This window comes from Neopsephotus bourkii, unplaced genomic scaffold (assembly GCF_033783945.1).
Source record: "Neopsephotus bourkii isolate Nb327-2 ecotype Australia unplaced genomic scaffold, CSIRO-AGI_Nbou_v1 NB_107, whole genome shotgun sequence".
In the NCBI taxonomy this organism is placed as follows: domain Eukaryota; kingdom Metazoa; phylum Chordata; class Aves; order Psittaciformes; family Psittacidae; genus Neopsephotus; species Neopsephotus bourkii.
Window position 1 is genome coordinate 571909 of NW_026900624.1, and position 26511 is coordinate 598419.

The 26511-nt window shown below is 36.8% G+C and overlaps 1 protein-coding gene across 11 annotated transcripts in view; it reads right to left on the minus strand.

The window, feature by feature from the left end:
- Positions 1-26511, minus strand: part of ANKS1B (ankyrin repeat and sterile alpha motif domain containing 1B) — a 425238-nt gene that overhangs the window by 199292 nt on the left and 199435 nt on the right. For 10 of the 11 annotated variants that reach the window (XM_061357113.1, XM_061357101.1, XM_061357080.1 and 7 more), the window contains 3 exons: positions 23302-23885; positions 21404-21476; positions 37-143 (listed from right to left, as the gene is read on the minus strand). In XM_061357113.1, the coding sequence (XP_061213097.1) occupies positions 37-143; positions 21404-21476; positions 23302-23885 (764 nt within the window). Of the gene's footprint in view, positions 1-36; positions 520-21403; positions 21477-23301; positions 23886-26511 lie in introns of those variants that run through there. The other variant, XM_061357164.1, reaches the window with a different exon arrangement.

Below are 26511 nucleotides of genomic sequence, written 5' to 3' on the forward strand. Positions count from 1 at the left end.
GTGTATATACACAGATATGCACAGACAGTTTCTTACCATAAATTGCACATTGTCAAATCCATTAGCCAGCAAGTGGTTTTCATACTGAGGTAGCCCAATATTTTCCAACCATTGTCCCACTGTCTGGACAGGGCATCGGGGTCCTGTAGGAGGGTGAAGAGGGAGGCGTTTAAGCAATGAATAACCATCCACTGGATAATAGCGGTAGTCCTGGGCTGAGAGGTGGCATTGCCACATCGTGTTCCTGGAAAAGTTGGTATCAAAGGAGCCCGCCAGCTTGACAGATTAATGTTTTCAGCAAGCAGAAAAGTCAGAAGTAAAACATAGTTTACAGGGCAGTATATAGCATAAGATCTGATCCTAGCTCTACATTTCTTAGTTATTAATCTTTACTACAGACCAGTACGTCATACAGCAGGGAAAAAAAAAAAAAAGGAAAGGCACATCAAGCTGTCAGCGAAGCTGTTCTCCGTTATATGTGATTGTTGGAATACTCCACAATGAGCAATGCACTGCCAGCAGCAAGAATTCTTTTTATCAAGTACTCCTACACTCATCAGTATGCAGCTCCATGATTCTTGCTCCCCCTCGCTCGCTCCCCATCATTACCCAGCCTAGGCTACACCTCGCATTTTCAATAATAGCCATCAGATAAGGCAGATTTTTTTTTGTCTGCAAGCTGTAAGCCTGCTGCTGCTGCTTCCTCCTACACACCCATCCAAGCGTCAATCTTGAATGATGAGAGCAGTCAAAACAAATGCAGAAAATAGCGAGACTCAAAAGCAACCTAGAGCACTTAAATCTGAATAGAATCTTCATACCAGTTACGCTTTACATATCTGTTTGTTGTAGATTTTCACGTTTTACAAGACATTAAGAACTGCAATACATAAATCATAGCCAATGGCGTGGTTTACTATGCCTTCCCCTTCCCCCTTTTAATACGAGATAGGTAGTGGTCTGCTTTTCTGCTTATATAATAGCAAACCCCTTTAATGAATCGATAATGAATACATTTCACAGCTTCTCTCCTGTAGTACGGCAAAAGACATAACCGGCACAACAATTTTAGTCAAAGTAATTAGATTATCTGCATGATTTCTTCAACCATAAAATATTATAAGACACAAGAAAACCTTCAAGCCAACATATCATAATTCAATTTGAAAAGGTCATCATTTCAAATGAATAACTAGCTAAATAAAATTTTAAGTTTATAGAATTTTCGTACAAAACTGTCAATGATAGCAGGCAGACATATAAGATTTGCATGATTTCTAGGGAGGCACTATATCAACTATAACAGGAAAAAAATTAAAATGAAAGTAAGTTCATTTTCTGCACAAGAAGCCAGATACCTCACAATGTATTCTCTATCAACACTCCATTTGTCAGACAGTTTCTCTAAGGCTGGAAATACTTTACACCTTTATTCTAAGGGGAATGTTTAGCAAACTTCTGCTTTTCACAACTGGATTAAAGGGCTTAAAAAAAATAAAGGCAGAAAATTGATATATTCAGGGTCCATTGTGAATCTCAGGCAATGATCATCTCTAAGGTGCACTGAATTCCAGGCATAAGGAAATTACAGATACCTGTCAAGAACATCATTTGGGATTGATGATACTATGGCAGAAAACTGTTTCACTGAAAACCAAACCTACAGCCTGACCGATAAAGTATAATGCAAAGTCTTTGCAAGTGACATGCGGAGGCTCCCTAAGCAGTTGCAGAACAGACTTTAAACTTAGCTGGATATTCAAAATTAACAATATTAAAAGAGTTTCAACTCCAGCCTGACTAGAGTTTGGACTAAAACCTGTTACCTTTTTCTCTGTTATTGCTGCTTGGATTTGTGGATCATCTCTGAAGTCCATAATAAATTTGTAGAACAATTTTAGTTGAGACATAAAAAATCTTTCCTGTGGTTGGAAAGTTGCCCAAGATAGATCTGTAGGAGATCTTACATTACTCCAGTTCTTCTTATTCATTTGCTACATTACCACATGAAATGTGAAAGGTTCATTAGGCCTATCAAAAAAATGCTGAAGGCTTCTCTAGCACAGGTAAATCTATAGTTGCTGAAGAGGCATTTAGGAGTTTTCTCAAGTATTTAATAACATTATCTTGTGAATATTTGCAATATAGACCATTTATCTACAGTGTGCACAAATAGCTAAATGTATTTCAAACAGATTAACAGATAATTTTTTTTTTCTCAGAGAAAGGAGCTATACCACATTGATAGAAATTTAGGTCTCATGGAGATACAAATGCATTTGTTCACATCTGTCTGTAAATCTTCCCTATTTTGCAGTTTTTTCCACTGTGAATCATATACTTGTACACAGATGGAGCATAATCCCTTCAGGGTTGTGCCCAGTATGTAGCAAGGCTGTAAGGAGGGTAGGCTATGTTGTGATGAAATACAGTGCATTTCCTTTAAGTAAGCAAATTTGAATAGCTGGGCATGCTCTTCAGAGAACAAATTGAGAACAAAATTACCTTCAGTTGAGAATGAAATCTTTGTTGATTTTTTCTTAGTTGGCTGAGAAATCATGAATTTCCTTGAAAAGGATGCCTGAATTTGTCTTCCTCTTTCCCCCATAAGCAGAAGAATTCATATTGGAAAGAAACCCAATGAAGTATAATCCCACCCTTTGAAAGAATTATGCATGATAGGCACTTTATTTCCCCTGCATGCATAGACACAAATGTCTCTGCATCTTATGTTCCCAATCAACAAAAATGTTTTGCCTACAAGACACAGCAAATAATCTCTATACCAGTTTCATGGTCAAATGCTTCATTCTTACCTTACTATAAACAGCATGGAAGCTATGCTGCCACTAATACAAAGTGTTTGGCTCAATGCCTAGCAACAGTGTAGGCAAAATTCAGTTTTTGAGTGGCTCCCCAGACACATTTCCTCCTGTAGCTGTTGGTACTGCATCTCTCTATATCCATGGCCCCAGCACTAGATTATTATAGCACTGCAGGTCCCACCGCATACTCTCCTCCAATTCTGTCCTCTGCCAGTATAACTACTGGCCATATATAACTGAACCCATCAAAACAACATAAGGTTGCTCAGAAAGGGGAAAGAAAACAAGGAGAAACACAGTCAGCTCACTGCCTTGTCCTCATCCCTGACTACTGTCTCATTGCTGAAGTACCCTGTTACTTGCAAGACTTTTTTTCCCTCCTTGTTCTACTAAAGGTAGTAGTAAGGCAAAGACAAAAGAAGGCACAGAGCCTTAGATTAGATTAATCTAGATTAGATTAGAGACAAATCTTTCATCATGGGAACATGCAGCTCTTCAGATATCCTTCTTTGCCAGTCCAGGAGATTTATCTTAGGGAGGCTGCTTGGACAGTTTTTATGAGCCAGTTCAAGCAGAAACTGGAGCAGATGCTGTTGCTTTTAGACTAGAAAGCTATATCTTCATTTTGCCTGTCTATGATTCAGTGGCAGCCCCACCAGTGTGCTGCTGCAGGCAGTGCCTACTTTGGCTATTCCTAAAGCTGGTCCTGATATTGAAAAATGTTGTGCAGGCTGTGCATGTTCTCACCTGCAACATATTCACATACCACTGTGCTTTCCTATGATTTCAAGGAACATAAATCCCATGATAATCCTTCTGTGATATCAATACCACAATCAAAATAGATGCACTTATTCTTGCATGGGAAAACTGACACATAAGTCAGGGATAGCAATACTTGGTCCTTGCTTCTCCAAGGCAAAAGAAGCAGCACATAGAAGTAATGTCTCCAAGAAAAATGCCATCTGGTATGCTATACAGTAAATTCTACAAGATGTCTCATTCCCAGGGAGACTCAGAATATCTTTATTGTGGGGTTTGGAAAGGACTGAATCTGTGACATCAAAGATCACATTGATTTCAAACATGTTGAAAGGCAGATTTGCTCTAAATGAAAAGGAATTTAAGATCTTTATTTTATTGTCTCTCTTAATAATGTGGATTTTTTCTTATAATTTTTTCTTCATTTAGTTTTCAAGTGAGGAAAAGAAAGAAATGCAGTGTTTTTTTTTTTTAGAGGAGGTGTTCCCCCAGTCATCGTGAATAAATTATTATAAACAATTTCTTAGGTAGGTCAGTACGTGTCAAACACCGCTAAACACTTCTGATGTTAAGGAGTCAAACATGGAAGAATTTTTGTAGCTACTGACCAATACATTTCTGAGTGGAGACTATAGCACAATATAAAAATAATTAATCTTTCAAGTACACTGGCAGCAAGTTTAGCAGAGCTGAAGAAATTGATGCTAGAGTAAGTACTATAAACATTTTTCTTTAATTGAAGCTTTCAGCCTTGTCCAGCACTAAATGGAATATAATTTTCCTCTTTGTACTTATGATTTCAGCCAGATAAAAAAGTTATCTCAACACTATGACAGAACTTGAGCAACAGAGTTAGAATGACTGCATGTTCTAGGGAATAAACTAATCTAAACGTATTCCTGGAGAGGTGACAAGAATAGGTAGGAACAGGATGTTGTATGAGAAAAGCTATGTTTAACACCAGCAGAGCAATATAATTTAAAAAAGTTTATTATGAAAGAAATATAGTAGTTTCCAAGAAGTGTATGCAAGGTTCTTCTTTATCTCATGCATTTCAGCTATATTATTAGGCTACTCAAAATGCTTAAATTTGAAATTATCTTTTTCATAAAACTACAAAAAACCTGGATGCCTTACATAAAATCTGTAATTTCTGTCAGCAGCCTAGCTCTTTGGATGACAATGACACTTTGTATGATCATGTTTGGTGATGCTGAATATGGGTCTTAAAGTACTTTTAGAGACATTTTTCCTGGCATATATATAAACAAACTAAAATCAATAGAAACAGCTTGAATTTAAATACCACTATCTAGTATCTATAATCTAAAGGTTACATTCTATTGCTTATGTGTGGGCCCAGAACACATAAAAATAATTCTCAGACTACAGCTAATGCAAGCTAATGGAACAACCTTCACTGACTAGGAAAATCATTCCCATGGCTCTGTTCTGATTTTTCTTGACATGGTTTAGTGCGAGGTGTCCCTGCCCATGTCAGGGGGGTTGGAACTACATGATCTTAAGGTCCTTTCCAACCCAAACCATTCTATGATTTTGTGATTTATTATAACTCTGTGTCCTGCGTTCAGCTGTAACAGTTATCTTTCTTTCTCCTTCCTATTAGCTGGTGCAGTACTGTGATTTGGAACACACCAATGTTATAGTTGTTGTTAAGTTGTGCTTACCCTCACCAAGGACTTTTCAGTCTCATGCTCTGCCAGTGAGAAGGGCACAAGAAGCTGGGAGGAAGCAAAGACATGGTACCCGAACCAAACTAGCCAAAAGGATATTCCATACCACAGCACACCATACCCAGTATATAAACTGGGGGGAGTCACCTGGAAGGCCCAGATCACTTGGGTCGGGCTGGGTATTGGTCAGCAGATTGTGGCGAGCAATTGTATTGTGCATCGCTTGGGCTTGTTATGCTTTTTTTCCCTTCACTTTTTAGTTTTATATTCTCTCCCCTTGTTACTTCCCTTATCATTATTGTTATTAGTATTAGTAGTAGTAGGTTTAGATTACACTTCAGTTATTGGACTGTTTTTATCTCAATCCACAGGGTTTACATTCTTTTGATTTTCCTCCCCATCCTGCCTTAAGGGGGGAAGGAGGGAGTGAGTGAGAGGCTGTGTGGTTCTGTGTTACCAGCTGGGCTTAAACCATGACACTCTACATTACCACTACCCAAGTACAAAAACTGTATCTATAATAACTAACTACAAAGTGTGTTAAGACAATTCATTTTACTTGACAGATGATTTGTCAAGAGTGAACTGCACAAGACTGAACCTCATTGGACTTTCTACAAGTTTGTGTTTCTGACTGTTGATATATTATTTACCCAGGAACAGCTCAAAGTGCTTTACTCCATCATGAACCATATATCTATTATAGACACTTAATAGTTAGGGTATTTTTTGTATATAGTCAATTGCTTTGGCAACTTGGATTTAGTCTCCTTCAGAACCCATCCTGTTCAGTGAAGAAGGGACAGTTCTCACTAGAAAAATCAAAGATCTGTTTTCTAGGGCACAGCCACCAGACTAGGTCTCAGGACACCTTATTCTATTAAAGACTGCCACTACTATGATGCTGACAATATATATGGTGTATGGTAACGTTTATCACCATGCAGCAAGATTTCTTGAGCTAAAATTAGTCTTTTTAGATTATGATACAATTGGGGGATACTTTATGGTTAAAGACAACAGAAAAATCAAACTATATTATATAGAATTGCAATAGCCAAGATTTCCTTGGCCTATAGAACATAAATACCAGATGCAACCTACTGAATTGCAAGAATTAGTTAAGAACAGAAGGATGTTTCACTGTGAGACCAGAGGAGGAGCTTCACTGGATCACACCACAGCTTAATCTAACTTCAACTAGCTTCAGCCATTCACCAACTTCATTCAGTGGCTAGTATAAGAAAGTGTAAGATGGACATGCAGTGATCCTTTCCCAGCATTTTCGCAGTATCTGGCAATTTGTAGCTCAATGCCTTCCTGAAAGAGAAATAGTGTCTTTATGCTTAATAGACCTCCATGTTTTTTTCTGCCAGTTTGGTGGTTGATGAAATATGCTGGGAGAAAGAGGGTTGCAGGGAGAACTGGATTTGCCTTTTACCCTCCCTCTGTAACTCTTTTCTATGGGAAATGGAGGGAATGTCTCTTTACATTATAGATGTCACCACAAGGATAAGAGGTTACTGTCACTTTGTATTGCATTTAGGAAAGATACAGTTAAGATGCAATTAGAATTCAGCTGGTTTTTTTCCCCTTTTCACAAACACTGAAGGAGCTCCTACTGCTGGAGGCAGTGCTGAGCAGGTGGTATGAATGCAAATCTTGGTGTATCACACTATTTTATGAAGTTATTCTACCTTATACAAATTGCTTTGGTAGGACAAGGAGCTTTCAGTTGCCTGCCATTTTCGCAGGAATCATATTCACATGCAAGGGGTAAACGTGTACATCCTTATTCTGGATTCAGTGAAACTTAGTAACGTTTTCTGTAAAAAAGGAGTTAGTTTCTTAGAGCAGTTTCTGGGCTTGCTTCAGGAACTTTTACAGGATAATAGTAACACTACACTCACCACCTATGAGTAATCATTTTCACTCTTATCGTCTGCAAGAAAAAGACCACACCACCAAACTTGAAAATCTACATGACACCACGACCAATCGAAATACTTTAACTCAGTAAAGATTTTAGACTGCTGTTAAAAACTAATATACTAAGTACATATCTAAGAAAGGCATACTATGTAGTCTTGCTAAAAATGCTATATAAGCCCAAACTTTTATACTATAATTCCTGGCACCATAAAAACAAATATATGTAAATTTCAAATATCAGCAAATCAAGCAGGAGTGGGCAACAGAAAAATATTTGAAGAAACTGTTCACAAAAGGTTTGAAAGAACACTCAAGGAACAGCGATAGCTCAAGAAGCTAAATACAGCCATTAAATAAATGGCAACAGCAATTTCATAGATTCGGTAACTGCTGCAAGGTTCTGTGGAAACACAGAATAAAACCAGAGGTGTCAGGATTCTGAGGGCACCAGTAGGCGTTGGTGTCCACGCCCAGCATCTCCCCAGCCTCCTTCACCCTGCCTATGGCCCAGGACCCCATTTAAGATCAGCCTGGGACTGTCAGTCCCTGCCCCAATAATGCTGCAACAGTGCCAGTCTCTGGGCCTGACTCTGGTCCTAACTACTGGATGGATTCTGGACCTACAGGGTAGGTAGTTCGTATCCTGGATGGACCCCTCAGACATCTATACCGGCTTTTTTGCAGTCCTATCTTCAGCCCTGCCTCCTGCATAGACTATGACCCATTTTACAGCTTTCCTCCATTCTTATCTCTGAGCTCATCTTCTTTTACTCTTGGCTAGGCTCCTTTGACGGACCATGGACCTGAGTCATCTCTTAGGGGCCTTTCTGGGGTAGTCAGTGGAGCATGTTACCAGTACCTGGTAACCTCCTGGCACCCCATGGGTGAGGGCACAGCTCACTGCTGTTAGGGAACAACTGTCCCTCTCTGCTCCCTGACAAAAAAGGCAGGTTAGAAACTTGCTTTATTACATAAAAATTCTATAACCACCTTCTGTAATATTTATCCTCTACTAACACAGTCTGTGCAAACACCAAAAGAAAACTGCAGCACCTTTCAATGAATAATGAAGACGTTACTTGAGTGGGTGGCATGCTGGCACTGCTCTGGCAACTCACTGGACTGTTTGCATATGGATGAGGTTATATAAACCGCATTCATCCTGTCTGTGAGCTCCCTCATGCTGACTGCTTGACTCTCACTCTCCCACCTCTGGAGTAGGAACTCTGATCTGGCCCCCCCAACCCAGAGATGGAGCCTAGGATCCTGCTTCAGAGATCTGTGCTGATGTTTACAGACAGTTCAAACAGCTCTCATGCCATTGTAGTCCTGCATGGCTTTTTGCTTTAGGAACTGGAGTGATAAAAATTTAATTTTCCAGACAAAACTGACAAACTGTACTCTGGGCACCACTCCTTCTTTCATTCCTTTGTCAAGACTAATGGATCTCAGGAAGAGGTCAAGTGGTTCTACAGGTACAGGTTAGCTGAAAACATGTCAGACTAGTTTCACTAGCATCATTAACGTTGCGTGAGATATAATGTTAGTGAGATAATGATTATTTCCCATACTACAAACAAGATCAAAAGTAGAGCTGGTTTAATAAGCAAAACCGATACCTGCAGTTATTGTGTTAAATTCTAGTCTAGGGCTGTTTAACTACATTCCTTGCTGTCCAGTTGAAAATTTTATGGATTTTGTCTTGCATAAATTTGAAAAGAATGTCTAGTCTCTACTTGAACTCCACATTCATATGCAAATAGAGGGTTTTGTGTACTTACAAGATAATTTATTCTTTGGAATTATGCTCTGTAAAATATTTCAAATATCCTACCAGAAAACAGAGTAGCACTAAGTAACTGAGATGGTCCATCTCATCCCAGAAATAGAAAACCAGCCAAATTGCAGAGTTCATAAAAATTATTCATCTGAAGTCATGCATGAAGTCATGAATAATCAATATACTTTAGGAATAGATACCAGAACAATTCATAACTTTACAACAAGTGCTATTATAAATATTTAATGAAAATTTATATTAGCAGTCAATAATTTAACCTCAGGTAAAGGCAGCTGTGGATAAAAGTAGAAAAAATGTTTTGGTAAGTTCTTGGTATCATGGTTTATGAACTAGGGGCGGTAAATAGTAAATAGCAAATAGTTTGGGAAGGATTTGAAAGCATTCAAATACAATATCTTCCTGAATACAGGGAAATGAAACAAGAAAATACTGGTTCTAGTGTTACGATCTTGAACTCAGGTTAAAGGTCTGGGTTAGAAAGCAAATGAATACACTTTAGTTAGTTCAATATTCTATATCACTTCATTTTCTGTAGGTGTAACTAAAACTAAAAATAATTCTGTGTGCTGTAAATTCTACTACACGCCAAAGATTTTTAATTAAGCCTGTGATGTTCCTGTGATTACTAGAAATGTGAGCTTCCAAGAATTCATATCAATCTAAAGACTGCTAGATTAAGAACTAAACAGTGAATCACCTGAACTTTCAAGAAACTTATTAATTCTGTCTTAATAGACTTAGATCTCTCCATAATTTATGAAATAAAAACTTGAAAGATAGCCCTAACACATTTTTAAGAGTAATACTCATATCATCCCATTCAAAAGACCACCAAAGAATATTGAACAAAGTTTTAAATATTTGCCCTTACTAATCACTTTATGGTTTCCATGCAGTCCATTTTAGAAGCTAGAAATATTCTATTGTCTTTAATGTATTTCCTAGCTACAGGTTGTGAAAGCCTCAGTTTTCATCAGATACTTTTAACTCCACTGTCGTTTTAATTCCTATTCTGCAAACATTTTTATCCTGGTGTTGAACTTGATTCTGCTTCAAAGAATAAATGCTGTTCAATTTAGTGACATCAACTGAATATAATATTAATATATATGAGTGTAAATGATTACATAGTTGCAAATTTCAGATTAAACTGCAAGGATAAAGCCTAACCTAAGCAAGTGACCTGTAAAATTTTTAAGTAATCTGCTCATTCTTTTCATGTCATTTATCATGGCTTGAAGAAAATATCTCTTAACCTCTGGAATTACAGTAGGATGATTATGAGAGCACTATAGAAAGAGGGCACCATTACCTTGTCACTTTTTAGGCACACCAACAAACACTCTGCCATTAACTTTGTGAAATCCAGCCAAACTGTCCTTGAGGAGATGACACAGATTAATAGTACTCCCCCTGGACTGCCATGGTCCAGTGGAGAAACAGGCAAGACCTCAGTTCTACTGGAAATAACTTTGAAAAATGTCTTAATACATTTTTTCAAGTTCTGAAGTCTGCAATTTACCTTTTTTTTTGGTCCTTTTATGACCTATCTAGATGGACAGAGCTCAGAATATTCAGCCCCATAGTGTAAAAAGCTACAGTATGTAGGGCTCAGTGATTTCACAGGAGGTCTGACAGAGGAGAGAACTGACCAAGGAGAGTAGATTGCAGCAGTAATATTATCATCCGCAGAAATGTTTTCAAATCCACTTTAGAGTTAGAGACTTATTTACTACCAACAGAATCCAGGAGGTAATGTGAGTAACATTATTTTTGAAGCACCTTTCATAACCAGTTAATTTGAGTTCTGATTGGTTTTGTTTGTATCAGCACAATTTTGTAAGGCTAGACCATAGACAGATATATCCAAAATTTTAAAGTGAGAGTAACTTTTATTTACTTAATTTTCTGTACAGTAATGTATACAGATCTTAACATTGTCCCCAAACATTCCTAAACATCATACTACTTAACTCTCCATTTTACTATTATTTGTCTATATTTCTGAACCTCATGCCCTTTGAAGTCAATGAAAATCTGATTTTTTGAGTTTTGCAAACTGTGTATTCATACCATTCTCCACTGTCTCAAAACAAATATTATAGGTGCATATGAATATGATGTAGGACCACTTTATTCCATTTTTGCCTATCAACATGCATGTCTTCTTTATAACCTAATATATCTCACTCCTTTTAAAGGGGAACTATTTCATGTGAGATGATTTTAAAAATACTGAAACAAAGCTCTAAGAACAGTGGTAAGTACACTGACTTCATATATTTGAGCAGCATATTCACACTGCACATAATTTGTTCATGTTTGTGGTCACACAGACTTGTATTCTAAGAAATTTAACAGTAGAATGTAAGGATCAGGTATTAGGTTAATAAAAAAATGAAGTAAGAGATGGTTGGAATGCAGTTTGCATTACTCTTCTTTCTGAGATTAAGTCTTTCTACAAAATAAAAGAGAGATTTCTTTATGCCTGACAAATATTTTAGTATATGTTAAGGAAGAATACATCCTTTGCATTAATTTTGTGAGAAGGAAAAAAAAAATAATAAATGTCTGGTTATTCAGAAATAATGCTACAACTGCCCAGATTGCCAAGGTTTAAAGCTTTTCCAAAGGAGAAAATACAAACACCAGAATGGGGTCTGAACCTCCTCTGCTATTTCACTAAAACCTTACACATGATGTGGGAAAATACGTCTCAAAAGTCTCAGTACATTAAGTCAGTCAAAATTAAATGTTAATCCTCCAATTAAAAGAGTTTGTAGAACAGTCCTTTGCTCAGGGAGTCCTATTGCACAGTATCTAAATTTAACATGTCAAGATCTGATGGTCACAAGTAGACTACAAACAAATTCAACAAAAATTAGGTTACATATTTACTCACTGATGAATGTCAAGATTTATGATATTATAGTCCCATTTTCTTAAGTTTCTCTGTTTGCTGTCAATCATCTCTATTCCTTCTAGAAGACATATGCTAGAAATCATTTATTCAAGTCTGTGAATATGACTGAATTGGTGTGCAAACAGTTTTGAAAAAAGAAGCCTAACTTAGGACACACAAAGCACTGACACAAATAAAAGGTATATGTTGATAAGCACTTAGAGAGAGAGAGCACATGTAAATAGAAAATGCATCAGAGTCAGAGACTACAGGGGCAAATATGGCCTGATGACTTACATTTTTCCTGTATTTTCAGTTTAGTCTGTCTTCATTTTTACCAAGCTGTTTCAAGCACAGCTCTAATTAATTGGTGTATGAAGAGCATATAGATGATTATTACATTTATGACACTACAGGTTAAAATTGCCAATAAAATATGAGTACATGAATAATAGAAAATAAAAGAAATACGTGCTGCTTCCTGTATCCAACACCCATAGTGTTTATTTTAAAACATAGCTAAAAGCTCTACAATTATTATGTAGTTTGCCAAGTTTTCTGTAAGGTTTGTTTTGGGATTCAATGGATCATTAAAACAGATGCATCCTTATCTCTTGTTTAGGCTTTTACAAAGTAGAAGTCAACAAAATATTAATCCAATTATTTGTGATTTCTTTGGAGAATTTATGTGTTCTTTGGGTAAGCTCAGTAGCTTGCAATGCATTCTGACTAACATGTTCCCAGTAAATAAATGTCCTAAATATTTCTTCCATGTATTTTACAGCTATATGGCTTCTGTTCTCCACTGTTCTATAATCTAGGTGATTACATAGGCTGAAATTACCATTCAAATAATTCCAGAGATTTTTATAAGAATATGAAGATTGGTGTGAATAATACATGAGTAGAAGTGCATGTGTGTAAGCATGATAGGAAACACTGCTACAAAGGGTTAAAGGTATAGTCTGTATCGATAACCAAGGGCTCAGCTGACAGCAGCAAAAGACTAAGGAATGTGCTTCTGTCAAGACAAGGAGCATGCTCTGATAAAGGAACAGCACAGATCATTTGTCAGAAGACTCTACAATACACACTACACAGGAGGACAGCAACAACCTTATAGCACACTGTATGTGATATTCACCTTCTTGAAATTCCAAAAGCAAGATAGATTCTAGCCCTAAAATATCCAAGATAAGAAAGCCAAAACAACGAGCACCACTGAAGTACACAAAAATTCGGAACAAGAGGACCACACCATAGTAACTGTTGACTCCTAAAGATCTATCAAAAAAATTAGTTTGCTGTTATTACACACAAGTGGCCATGAACAGGCAACTTGGCTAACGTGCATGCTTGTTTTCTGGGTAAAGAGTGTGAGAGTGAGACATTCATAACAGAAAATGAATGACTAGAACCAGTTTTGCCTGAAACAAGAATCACCTTTGCCTTCCATAACATCTCATACTGACTTGGCTTAGACAAATTCGCCCCAGCAATTCTGCCACTGCAACTTAAAATTCCACATTTGCTTTGCAGTTGTTAATAAAATACAAGTGCAGAATCAGACCCAATTGTGTGGCCTTTTTCCCTGCAGTGCTGGGGATAGCATATTTGATGCTAAAGAGTTCATAAATGCAGTTAAAAAATCTCAAACTGCATATTCATTTCCTATTAAGGAGGCATCAAAAAGCACTGGGAGCAGAGAACAGCTGCTGGAGCTGTCTCCTATCATTGGGTCCCTCTTCTACCAGTTACAGAGCCAGCTTCCCTCTGCCTTTTCTTTTTTTTTTCACTTTATGATGCTACAGATATTTTGGTCTTTTTGCACAGTGCATCAGCTTCAATGGGAAAGTGGAGTTAGGAGGGAAGTGATATTCTTATTTTACAGTCTGGTGGTGTTGGCTGTTGCAAAATTAGAGTTGTCTGTTCAAAACTGTAAGCTTCAAAGGTCTCCCACTTTGTGAGAGGGTGCATGGCTCCATTTATTAAAATCTATGAATTAAATCCACTTCATCAAAGTGCTTAGTTTAACCACACAGAGATTTAAAATGGGGAAGTAACTGCTGCAAAACAGACACTAAATAACAAAGTATATGCTTTCGAGTATATAACTTACCACTATGAAAACTGCCTTATGCCAACATGCCTACACATATCTAATTAAAATTCTGCCTTAATTAAATGCTTATATTTTATCTGTTTTCTGCCCTTGGAGGAGGTAGGGTATTAACAGCTTTGGAGGAAGACCATTTTGCCAAAATCACAACCATACGGCAGCAAACAGAAAAAGGGCCAGCCTAGCAAGGCTTCATTTGTTAAAAGAAAGTTTGACTATGGAGTGAAATTTTTGCTTTCATAGGCAGAACCATAGTCAGGAGGATGAAGGCTTCATGTCTGCATAGTGGCAGTGGAACAGATGGAAGAAAGAGAGGAAATTGGGCATGTAGCTCCTGGTAGTCAAAGTCTGCAGAATTCCAGTTACATTACAGCTGTACTGTAATGACAGGTGCACAAAGTGAATTCTTACTCCTCTCATTCTGCTTTTCTGGCTGTGTGTGTTCATTCCTTCCTTAAACACAAAATGCATTTTAATGCAGTATTCCATGACCTATTACTGGCATTAAATATGTATTACATGACAGAAACACACACACGTAGTGGGCGTATCCAGAACAAAGTCTTGTTTGTGGAAAAACTTCATGTAAGGTGGAGCTGTAGGTTTTATTCTGAATACAGCACAACCCACTGCAGTTCTGCTACTTTCAAATGATGTACAGCTCATATGGAGTCAACTCAGGCATAGCTGTCAGTGTTCCAGTGTCCTTCTGGTTACGAAGTAGTTCTAGAAGAGTCAACTCATGGGTCTCTCTGAAGTTGTTGACATGCTAATACATACTGCTAAAGCAAATATTTTAGGAGATTTGCTAGCTTTCTTGATTTTTTTTTTTCCAATCTGGTAAAATCCTGTTGCATACACCTCTTCCAGTAACAAATCACATTAATCTTTGAAAGGCACTCTCTCAGGAAGCCTCACTGAGCAAAGTTTGGAGCTTTGATACTGATGTTTAGACATAGATGCTGAATGTGATGCTAGGATTATGTTCAAGCATTGCCACTATTCTCAGAAAAGGGCAACAAATGAACTTTCTAAAATCCAAAGTTGTTAAATGTAGTAAGAAATTTGCTTATTTCAGCTGTAAGAAAAGGCTTGCCAGTATCTTATGTTCTAAACTCAAATTGTAGATCATGAAACTGAAGATAATTTGGTAAACTGCACTCTGTATGCATCTGAGTGGAACAATGAGGGCACTTGTTCAACTGATCAAAGAAATCCTTACTACAGTGTAGTTGCATGCACACAGCAACTGGACAGCGAATTTTTGGCTAGCACTCAAAAAAGAGTTCATAATCAGCAGAATTATAAAACTGTAAATAACCCTCTAAGTGCTAGAACATATTTGACAGAAGTGGTTTTCGCAAAAGCCCAGCACAATCCTAAACTGATTGTAGATTATTTTGATATTGAATGACCTTTAACAATTATTTTCCTTGTCATTATTTTAATTGCTTTGACTTGAAACAACCCTAGCTTTAATCATGATGATGATATGATATCCAATTACCCATGTTAAAAAAAAAGCAACTTTTTTCTGAAGTAGATTATTTCTTCATTATCCTCTTTCAAGTGACTTGCAAATGTAAGTAAACTCTGAACCACACACATCTGAACAGCTACTGGGCTTCAACTAACACAGAAATACTGCTGTGCGTGCCTTGAAGAACTTAGTCAAATAAAAAAATGGAAATTGAAGTATTTCTTCTTTTTATTTTACCTTGTAGACAGGTTCCATCTAAATTGTTATCCCAGTAGTCACAGAATCATTGCAACATAGACTCACAGTGATTTAAAACAGTAATCTGATCTATTCAACTGACTCAAGCTAAAATCAGGTATACTCCAGCCAATATCCTTTTTAATTCTAGCAAATATCCAGAAGTCTTGAAGGAGCTGCTGAATGTAAGAGGTCATAATCTCCCTAATAATATATTTGGATGCTTCAGTATATTGTCTTTTTAATTTTGTTATGGGGAGAAGAGGTGGAGATTCATTTCAGCTAGTTTTAGACCACTATATCTGAGGATGTCCTCTAGGCTATCTTTAGAGATACTTTTAGTGCCACTTAGATGCGATGAACAATACCAAAGAAGTGTCTGCTTATCTAACTCTGTGGCTTGGATGTACTCAATGTAGTCTGCACTGAATTTAGTCTAAATTTAGACATTAAGAATAAGCTTCTTCCATCTGACCTACCATTATTTTAATTAAGCTCATGTTTCCTTAATTTTCTAACTAGAAAAACACAAGACAATGCCAAAACCTTAACTGAAGTCCAAATACTGGGCATCTACTGTTCTTTCCTCACCTACAAAAATCTGATATCTGCTCCTAGCAGGGAATTAGATTGCTTTAATAGGTTTGCTCTTGGCAAATCCATGTTGCCTCTTACTTATTTCTTCACTATTTTTTAGCTATTTTAAGTAGTTTATCTATTCATTGACTTTTCTAGGAATAGAAAAGATTCTTCTTTCTTTCCTTTTTTTAAAGTTAAGCTCTACATCATTCTCTTCTAGTGTGTTGGTACCTCACCCATTCTCCAAGAATGCTCACAAAAAAGCACTAACAGGTTTAAGTTTTTCAGACAGTTATGTACCACAAAATGAAGTTCATTAAATCAATTTTAAGATACCTACCCTATATAACCTGCTATTTCCTTATCTACAATTGAGGTTACACTCTAAGGATTAGAGTGTATGTCATACGCTCCACGATGACCTTATCAGTAAAAATGTGTGATAAAAAGTCATTGTATGTTTTTGCCTTCTCTGCACCTACTATGAGCAGCTTTTCCTTTTGTACAGTACCTCTACTAAGTGCCAAGGGTTTCTTTATTCTTCTCCCTATTAGTGCACTAATGTAATTATGTTATATTAAATCCTCATTTCTCTTGCTAGTTGCATCTCAGTGAGTGCTTTGGCACTTCTGACTTGTCTCTACATGCGTGTGCTATTCTATAAAGCTCAGTAAAGAGAGACATTTTCTTCATTTTATCTAAAGTGAAAGAAAAATGACAATTTATGTAAGCTGGTCTTTTACACTTTCTTTCCTTTATATTGGTGAAGCTTGTATTACGGCCTTCAGCAGTATTCTGTTGAACAGCCCACAGATTTCTATTTCACTTGAACCCTAGTGAGTTTTTAAAATAAATTGGCTGAATTTATTGATGTCTGCCTCCTTGAGACTTTTTTCCTGGGCAGTCTGTCAATGAAATTTCTTTCCCAACAAGTGCTGTGGCAACTAAAATCTCCCATTACTATCAAGTCTATTATATTTTTGAAAGACAAGCCAACATTTCTTTTATTCTTCCCTCTACACTACCAGTGTAATATATATGACAAACTCTACAATGCCAATTTTGCCATAATCTTCAATTTATTCTTGTCTATTGCTCATTAATTCCTCAGTTAATTATTCTCTGTTCCCTTTTCTCCTACCGTTAGCATACAATCAGCTGGCAAAGTGACCCATGACTTTTTCTAGTCAATTCTTTAATCTTGTTTTAAGTAATCTTGTCTTTCTCAGGGGCTCATCTACGTCGAATTTCAATTATTTAAGATGAAGATTTTTATCCTTGCCACATGGTTCTTAATTTAAATTTCTCTCAGAATAGAAGCCCTGTAATTATATTTAGGGTGTATCTAACTGATGCTTGGATGTGAGAGGAGATACAATATCATTTGAATCGTCGTTTTTATTCATTGCCACAAAGCCTTATAATCACTTTCAATTTTGATCATTCCTGGCAGGATCATGAGTATTCTTTATCACATACTAGTGATCAGAAGAATCTTTTGCAACCTGGCAAATTCAGACTCTGGTGAAGAAATACACCAGCCGTAAGTGCTTGGTGATAGAGATATCTCTACATTACCTTGAGTGGAGTCAGTAGCCAGCACATTCTTTTATTTTCACTCTACAGTCAAGTTTTTGTACTGCTTGGGATAGTGTTTTTCTTCTCTGTTATCACTGAGATTAGTTCTTACTTGCCCTCTAGTCAGCACTCCTGCTTTTGATTTCAGTGGTAAGCTATTCAGATGTTGAATGTTCCATGCCCTTAGAGGACACCAGCAGCCATCTCTCTCTCTGTAGTTTCTAGTTTACTACTCCATTACCTGTACCACTACCAAACTGAAAAGTCTCCTTTAATATTTTTGTTTCTGAATGCATGCTGTGGATGAAGTTCTCATGACCACATCAGCCAGTTTTGATTCTCCCCTTTAACTGCTCCTCTAATCAACTTATGAGATTCTCCTCAAGAGCTAAATGAAGTCTTTCCAGATTTCACTAGTAGGAAAATATAGTCCAAGGTTTCTGCAAATCCATTCAAGGATTTCATCACAAGATGTCATCATTGTCTAATTTAAATATAGCTACTGAATTAACAGTGTATGACACATTTCCTCTCAAATATTTTTCACTGAGAATGATATACTGTGCAGTATAAAAAGCTCTTCATGCCTAGTAAATTAAGAGTATTTATGCTTGAATTTAATATGTTTTTGTTTTTACTAACAGTTCATTAAAACACTAAAGTATAATATGAATTACAGGACTAAGTAAATACAAGAAAGAAGAATTCCGTATCAAGATACATTTGCTCTTCGGTATTATCAGAAAGTTTACTGTTTATTAAAAAGTTATTAGATAAGAAAAGTGGAATTTCATTAATATAGATTCTTTAGCATCCATCACTAAATCTCTTTGACTTGTACACTCCGATACTGTACTACTATATTATACAAACTTAAGCAGGGGAGAGTCAGGCTGGATATAAGGAAGGTTCTTTTCTGTAAGGGTGGTGAGGTCCTGGAATAGGTTGCCCTAGAAAGTTGTGAATGCTCCATCCCTGGCAGTGTTCAAGGCCAGGCTGGACAGAGCCTTGGGTAATACCGTCTAGTTGCACATGGTCACAAGTCTTGCCAGCAAACCTTCTCCAGTGGGGGCTTCTCTCTCCACAGGACCACGGGTACTACCAGAAGCCTGCTTCAGCACAGGCTTTCTGCAGGGTCACAGCCTCCTTTGGGCACTCTCCTGCTTCAGCATAGGGTCCTCCACAAGCTGCAGGTGGATATTTGCTCCACCAGGGACCTCCATGGGCTGAATGAGCACAGCCTGCCTCACTATGGTCTGCACCACAGGCTGCAGGGGAATCTCTGCTCTGGTGCCTGGAGCATCTCCTCCCCTTCCTCCTGCTCTGACCTTGGTGTCTGCTAAGCTGTTCCTCTCACATATTCTAACTCTTCTCTCTGGCTGCTGCGCCACTTCTATCCCTCTTACTTCTCAACTATGTTATCCCAGATAACTACGTGCTACCAGCAGGTCCATCTAAAATCTGGCCACACAAACTCAATATATTCCACTCCTTGCCTCTGTGGATCACATATTTAAGAATGATCATTAAAATCACAGAATCTTCACTCATATCAACAACTACAACAAAAAACAATCCCACATCAAAGTCAAAATAGCATCATCACAACACCAAGCAAAAGTGGACACAATTTTGCACACAATGCAACCCTCATCCCTTTACCACAATTACAATAACCAAAATTCTGCACCATCATTCCACATTGTTCAGTCCATATTTTGCTCATTACCTCTCCCAATTACTATCCTGACCTCGAATTCCTGGAGCCCCAGGTGGGGCACCAAAAAATACTGTGGTGTGTTGGCCATGGCTAGATGCTAGGTGACACCAAGCTGCTTTATCGCTCCCCACCTCAGCAGGACCAGGTAGGGAGAAAATAAGATGGAAAAAACCCCTTGTGGGTCAAAAAAAAATGCAGTTAAATGAAGTGAAAGTCACTCATGGAAGCAAAATTAAACAAAAGATCTATTCACTACTTCCCATTACCAGGTGATGTCCAGACACTTTCTGGGAAGTACAGCTTTAAATAGCAGCTGCTCCAGAAGATAAACATACTAACAAATGCCGTCCCAACCTCCCCCCTTTCTCTTAGCTATTACTGCTGAGCAGATGTGATATGGCATGGAATATCCCCCTTTTGTCAGTTTGGGTTAGCTGCCCTAGCTATATTCCCTCCCAGCATCTTGCCCACCCAGCCTACTGGTAAGGGGGGATGTTGGAGAGACAGCATTGGTGCCATGTGAGCTCTGCTTGGCGGTAGCTAAAACACTGGTGGTACCAACACCCTTCCAGCTACCAGTACAAAGCACAGCACTATGAAGGGTGCTATAGAGGAAATTAACTCCATGTCAAATTTAGCAAATCATTAATTGCTTTTAGCAAATTCAGAAATTATTAATTATCTCCTAACCAAGAGTTTCTCTATGAATAATTCTCCCTTCCAACACTGCAAGTTTCAGGAATCAAAAACAGCCTGCCAGGACAACATGCCTAGCACTTTTCGTGAGACTGCCCCTTACTCTTTTAGAACAATAATAATCTGAATCTGCTTCTTTTATCTGCAATTACATTTGTATTCAAATCAGTTTTTTCTCTTTTTCTTAGATTTCCTTCTCACTGTCCAGCTACTGTTAAAATAGCTGTGTCAACTATTTAATTGATGACACAGTTTTATACTGTACAGATATAATGCTCTATGAAATGGGCTGTTGTTAAAAAAAAAAAAAGGAAAAGGATTTTTTTTTTATTTTAAGCAACAAGGTACGTAGTCTCCTGTTCAATAGATAAACCCAAGTAATTGGAATTGCTAACAGGAATGTACCAGTACAGGTGAATTAACATAGCTTTGCCTCAAGACCAAATTATTCAGACGTACAAGTCAGTTTTCTTTCCATGAGTTAGGAAGAAGACATAGTAAAATACTTTCAAAATTCTCATCAGCCCTGTTGCACAGGTTTATACTGACACACCAAAAGGCTAGGCATGACGTGGAGTTCTTAGAAGTCACCATGGTAGGAAAGGTTTGTAAATTTTCCCTCCATTGCTAACATTAGTCACTGGCTGTCAGCAACACTTTCAGCCCTGTGCAAAATATATGATCGAAGCAGTATTAGGTAACATGATGCTTTAAAATGTGTCAGCAGCAATTGAATTAGATATACTCAGGGTCCCATTGTTCCAAACAAAAACTCAGCTGAAAAAGATTGGAAAACTTCCCCCTAGCAGGAAGGCCTCAGTAAGTAGGCACTAATGGAATATTTTTTCTGGTAAGATTTAAAAACAACATTAATGACTCCAATGTGCTATTTAAAGTAACAGCTCCAGGATACCGGACCTAATGCATCTCCAACAGTAAACAACATTGATTCTGTTCATGGTTATCCAAATACCTACAAATGATTTCAACACAGTGGGTTACTTAGCAATATCTTATCCATGATTTCCCTATAGACAGTTAAGTCAAAATGAAACAATAGTTAGTTGTTTTTCCTTACTTGCAGTGTGGTCACTCATCTCCTCCAGTCCAGTATTAATTCCAGCATCTATAGAGCTCATGATTTTATCAATCTACAAAAGAGAAAACAGTGAAAACAATTGATGGGCCCCATCTTTGTCACTTCATTTTGGTTTTTCACGCATAAATTTTTGGCATTATTACTATAGTTAAAAAAACAACAATCAAGATTGCAAAATGCAAAAATCAAAGGTAGACAATTTCTCCACCTTGCTTTTTATTTTGCAACATTTGTACACTAGCAAAAGCTAAAGCTTAAGACTAGTATTTCTTTTTCTACAGTTCATACTTATGATTATGGTCATGTAGGTATAAGCAGCAGAGACCTATTTAAGCATAAGATATATATATTAATGCATAAGAATATTGTTTTGTGTGTTATGATGTACTAAAGCAATTGTTCATTGAAGATTTCCAGAGAATTTCCTATGCTTTTTTTTCCATATGCCCCAAGGCCACAATTTGTGGCATGAAACATAGATGTGTCCCCACATACCACAGAAAGATATTGCTCATGAAACAGCATTACACTGATCCCAGAACTCATTTGCACATTTCTAAATTACATTGAACGTACTATGTCAAGAACATTATACCTTTTTATTTTTTCTTTAAGAACAAGACTAAACAAAAACTGAGTCAAAAGCTGGTGTTGTCTAAGAAGGCAGACACAGAGTACCAGGTTTTACTATGATTAATATTAGGACTATTAGAAAAACATTAGCCTCCATTTAAAAAACTACATATTTGTCACTGGTGACTGTTTTGAAAATAAACTACATTTTTTCTTACTCTTAAGAACAAAGAAAACTTGTTTCCCTAAAAAGGCAAACTTGGACCTGACTCATATTAGGATTTCATAACAATGTATCCAAAGTATTAAGATCAAAACCTGATCTTAAGTACATGTCACTGAGAAAGTAGTTCTTTTACAACAAAAACTACCTTGAGATGCTCTATCAAAACAGACATTTAGATGAGCTGGACCTTTTCTTTAGAAAAATAACCAAATACAAGCTCTGTGTTTTTTCTGAAATAAAGTAGCACTCTGGAAATATATAGATTTTCTGTAGCAGTCATTTTAAAGAGAAAAACTTGCTTCTCTGTAATAGCAGTAAGATTTAAATGTCTCCCACTTTTCATTTACCTCAGTAAGATGGAAAGTTTTGTGTCTATGAAGAACCATTTGCATCCTTGAAATTTAGCACAGGAGGAAAAAATAGGTGTTTAAAATTTGTTTTAAATCTAGTTATAAAACTAAAATAAACGCTCTTGTAGGAGCAAGCATGTGCACTACAAACTCAGTGTGGACATTTCTTTTAATAGTCCTGAATTCACCATAGCTGGAAGTGTATTCCCACTTCACAAAAGAGTAAGGTATTTGCCAAGCATTCTGTACACAGGTTACATACCACTTAGATAACATGTTATATAGGGAGAGTTTGTAGAATGCATAATCAACCTAAAAATCTTAGATCCTCCATTCCTGCCATCTTCTCTTGTCTCTTGCTGGTGGGCATTGCTATGGTGGGAAATAATTATCAAGTATCTAAATATGGACATAGCTACAAAGAACTTTACCAGTTTAATTAGTGTTGGTGGTGAGGCTTTAGTAGGAAATAATTTCAATGTCACAATGAATTGCAGAATTACTTCTGGTTAACTTCATTCCCCATGGACACAATAGGCTTCATTAAGCATACAGTGTTTGAACATAAATCCACTGCATTTTGTTGCAGCTGTCAAACTACTATGCATTACACTAGGACATAGTCTCCGAAGATTTGCAGTGTGGAAGATGAATTTTTTATTAAAAAAAATAACAGCACTTTCACAATACCACGTATTTTCTCTTTCTTAGAAATAAATATAACTTACTTCTTCCCATTCTGATGTGAAGGAAGGTGTTCTCTCCGAATTCCCTTTGGAGCATTGCTGGTTTGGTGTGGGTTCACTCCAGTTGCTTCTTGCTTTTTTGTCATTTGGTGGACGGGTGATAAGATTAGAATCAGATTTTGACACATTTTTGCACAAATGCATTTCAAGCAAAGTCTTTGGAAAGGATCGTATTCTCCCAAGTGTGCACGCTCGCTCAACAAATCCCCCAGTGGTGATAACCCATTGTTCACTTATCCTGGTTGATGTGCCAACCAACGTATGATTTTCTACTGGTTTAGTTTTAGTATGAAATATGGTTCTGTTAACAACTGGTGGCTTTTTTTTCTTAACGGGTGGATCGGTGTTGCTTTCTTTCTGCAGCTGTATCTGCTGAAGTGTGCTCTTGCTCAAAATGCTTTTCTCTAGTGGACCACTGCACTGGTTTACTTTGCTGTACAGCTGGAATGGATTATCAGGTGGGTCACACGCAGGTGATGATCCATGGAGTAAACCCGCAAACTGCTCAGCAGGATGTCCTTCAGGAAGCTCACTTTCAGTGGATGCTTCTCCCTGGCAAAGACGCTCTGAAATAAGAGATTACCTTGTAAAAAAACAGGGTGATAAAATACTGCAAACAACAAAACCCTTACTCTCTGCAAAGTGATTTTTGTATGCTGCTTGGTTCTTTCTTATGTACAGAAAGAAAAGATACTTATGGCATGAATTGATTTATTAGTCTCTTAAAAAACAATTCGCTCCTTAAACTTAACTATCTTATCTTGTCTGAAAACCAGCCAAAACCATTCAGTGCTACACATAAATTCCATGAAAAAAACATATATAAGACAAAATTCCACTGTTATACCATCAAGCTAATGGTTGTCTCATTTAATTTGTTATTAAGTTGAAATGTGCCTAAATTATACAGTTTATTATGATGAATTAGCTAGTTAGTTTGCAGGTAGTAAAACACATGAAGAATCAGTATTGTCAGGAGTATTGTTAGTAATTTTAGTTCTTATAGTCATTATAATAATAGTGAATTTACACTATGATGCCTTTTTACTGACAGTCTCTAAAGAATAGATCTGAGGGTTGTTTTTATTTCTAGGAACTTTTGCAAATAGATTCAGAGTAATAGTAACCATAAAAAAAAAAAAAAAAAGAACCGAAAAACCCACCAGGAAATCAAGTCTTTTTGAACCAAGTTTTATATGTAATTTAGTACAAATACACAAAAAAATAAACTACAGAAAAATGCACTTTTTGGCACAGGCAGAGTGGATTATTAAAGTTTTATAGCTCTTTTTATGCCTGTTGCTGCAAGGACTAGGAGGAGAAAAAAAAGGGCGGGGGGGGGAAGAAAGAGACCTTTTTCTACCTGTACTACCTCATTTACAGTACTGGTATGGATAACATCACTCTATCCACATGGCATGAAGTTAATATTCTACTCAGAATAATTGTGTCCCCACTAACAGTTGCATCTCTATAACTACTTTGTTAAACATAAATACACTCATTCTTCCTAGAAGTTGCATGCACATATCTAGACTCTTAACTGTAGGACTGTGCATAGCACTAGCTATGAGAAGAAATCAAACACAGCATTATGTAATAATTTGCAAAGAAATGAAGCAGTTTTCTCTTATTTGCTGGAATACCTGCTTGAAAAAAATAAAAAATAAAATCCCAAACCAAAACCAAGTGCCAAAATCTCAAAATATTACTTCTAAAAGAAGGCAGTATTTGATTACATGAATGAAAGAAAGATTCTGGTGTGTACTTCAAAACATCATCAGCTCTTTTACTAGTCAGCTGCTTAAAAATGTAACATTAGCTTTTCTTATTTGGTAAAATATCATGATAAAATTCTAACCAAGATTATGAGTACAACCTAAGAAAACCTACTTTTCTTTGGGAAACAACTGACTAGAATATAGTCATAAGAAATTTTGCAACTAAAATGATGTGGCCTGTTATGGGAAAAGATTGTATGGGGGACTTTATAGAGCTTAAGGAATCAATAATGCCAGAAAAGCTCTTTTCTGGGGAAAAGACATGGGACATTCTCATTTTCTTTGATTTCTGAAAGTTGCTGAATTAATTGTATGTCTACAATTTTGAAGGTGAACTTAAAATTAAAAATAAATTATGCAAATAATGATTGACTTTGCTATTTTTCCTTCACATGAAAAACTCAGTAGCTGGGATCCTGCTCCAGATTGACGTATCTTATTTTACACACCTAAAAATTAAGTAAACTCTCATCAGAGATCAGATTGATAGTCAGTGAATCCTAGAGAGAAAACCTACTCACCATACATTGTGCCAGGTCAGTACAGTTATTTTATTGTGCATATGTAAGTATATATTCTACTGTAGGTATAACTTTCATCTTTAAAATACACATATAAGCACTTTAAGAAAGTCAGGAAAGATGAAAATGAAGGTTGCCTGTGTAACCTCTAGTTTTCTTATGCATTAGCAGCACTGTATTTCACTTCTTATACCATAACCTACTATTTAAAAAAAAAACCCCAAAAAACCAACTGCCCATTTCATGTTCAGAATGAAGTTCTCTCAGTGATGGAGAAGCACTTCAATACTTTGTATTCTCTTTGTTCAAATAGAATGGTTTTGTTGGCTATTTATTGCACAACATTCAAATTCTTCTTTGAATATCAAATTCCTTAGATTTTTTTATGATGCTCATTATCTAATGGATTCACAATTATGAACTTACATCTTTACAGGGTAAGGTTGTAGCGTGATAACATCCTAGTTTGATAAATGGGAAATAAGGGACAAGGATATAATGCTGAAAACGTCTACAAATTTGGGGCATACAATTTGAAACTCTTTTAAGATTTGCATTCTTCAGAGTAATTAACATCGTAGAACACAGAATATAGCACAATTGCTGTTGACCTCAGTAGTTAAGTCAGACCCCTAATGTCCCAAATTCAACTGTCAAAAAACAAAGGAATACTTTTAATGACTATTTGGATAAAGTTTGGTCTGTCTTGATCAACATAACAAAAGCTCTGTTAGAGATTGAGCATTCTCTCTGTGCTGTTCAGCTACCTAGCTGTCAGTTCTTTTCCTTGATAATTTTTTACTTTTGCTTTAATTAAGAGCTTTGTTAATTATATAACAAAGGAAGCTATGCCTTCTTCTCCCCATGATTTTGAGCAATGCAAACCACAT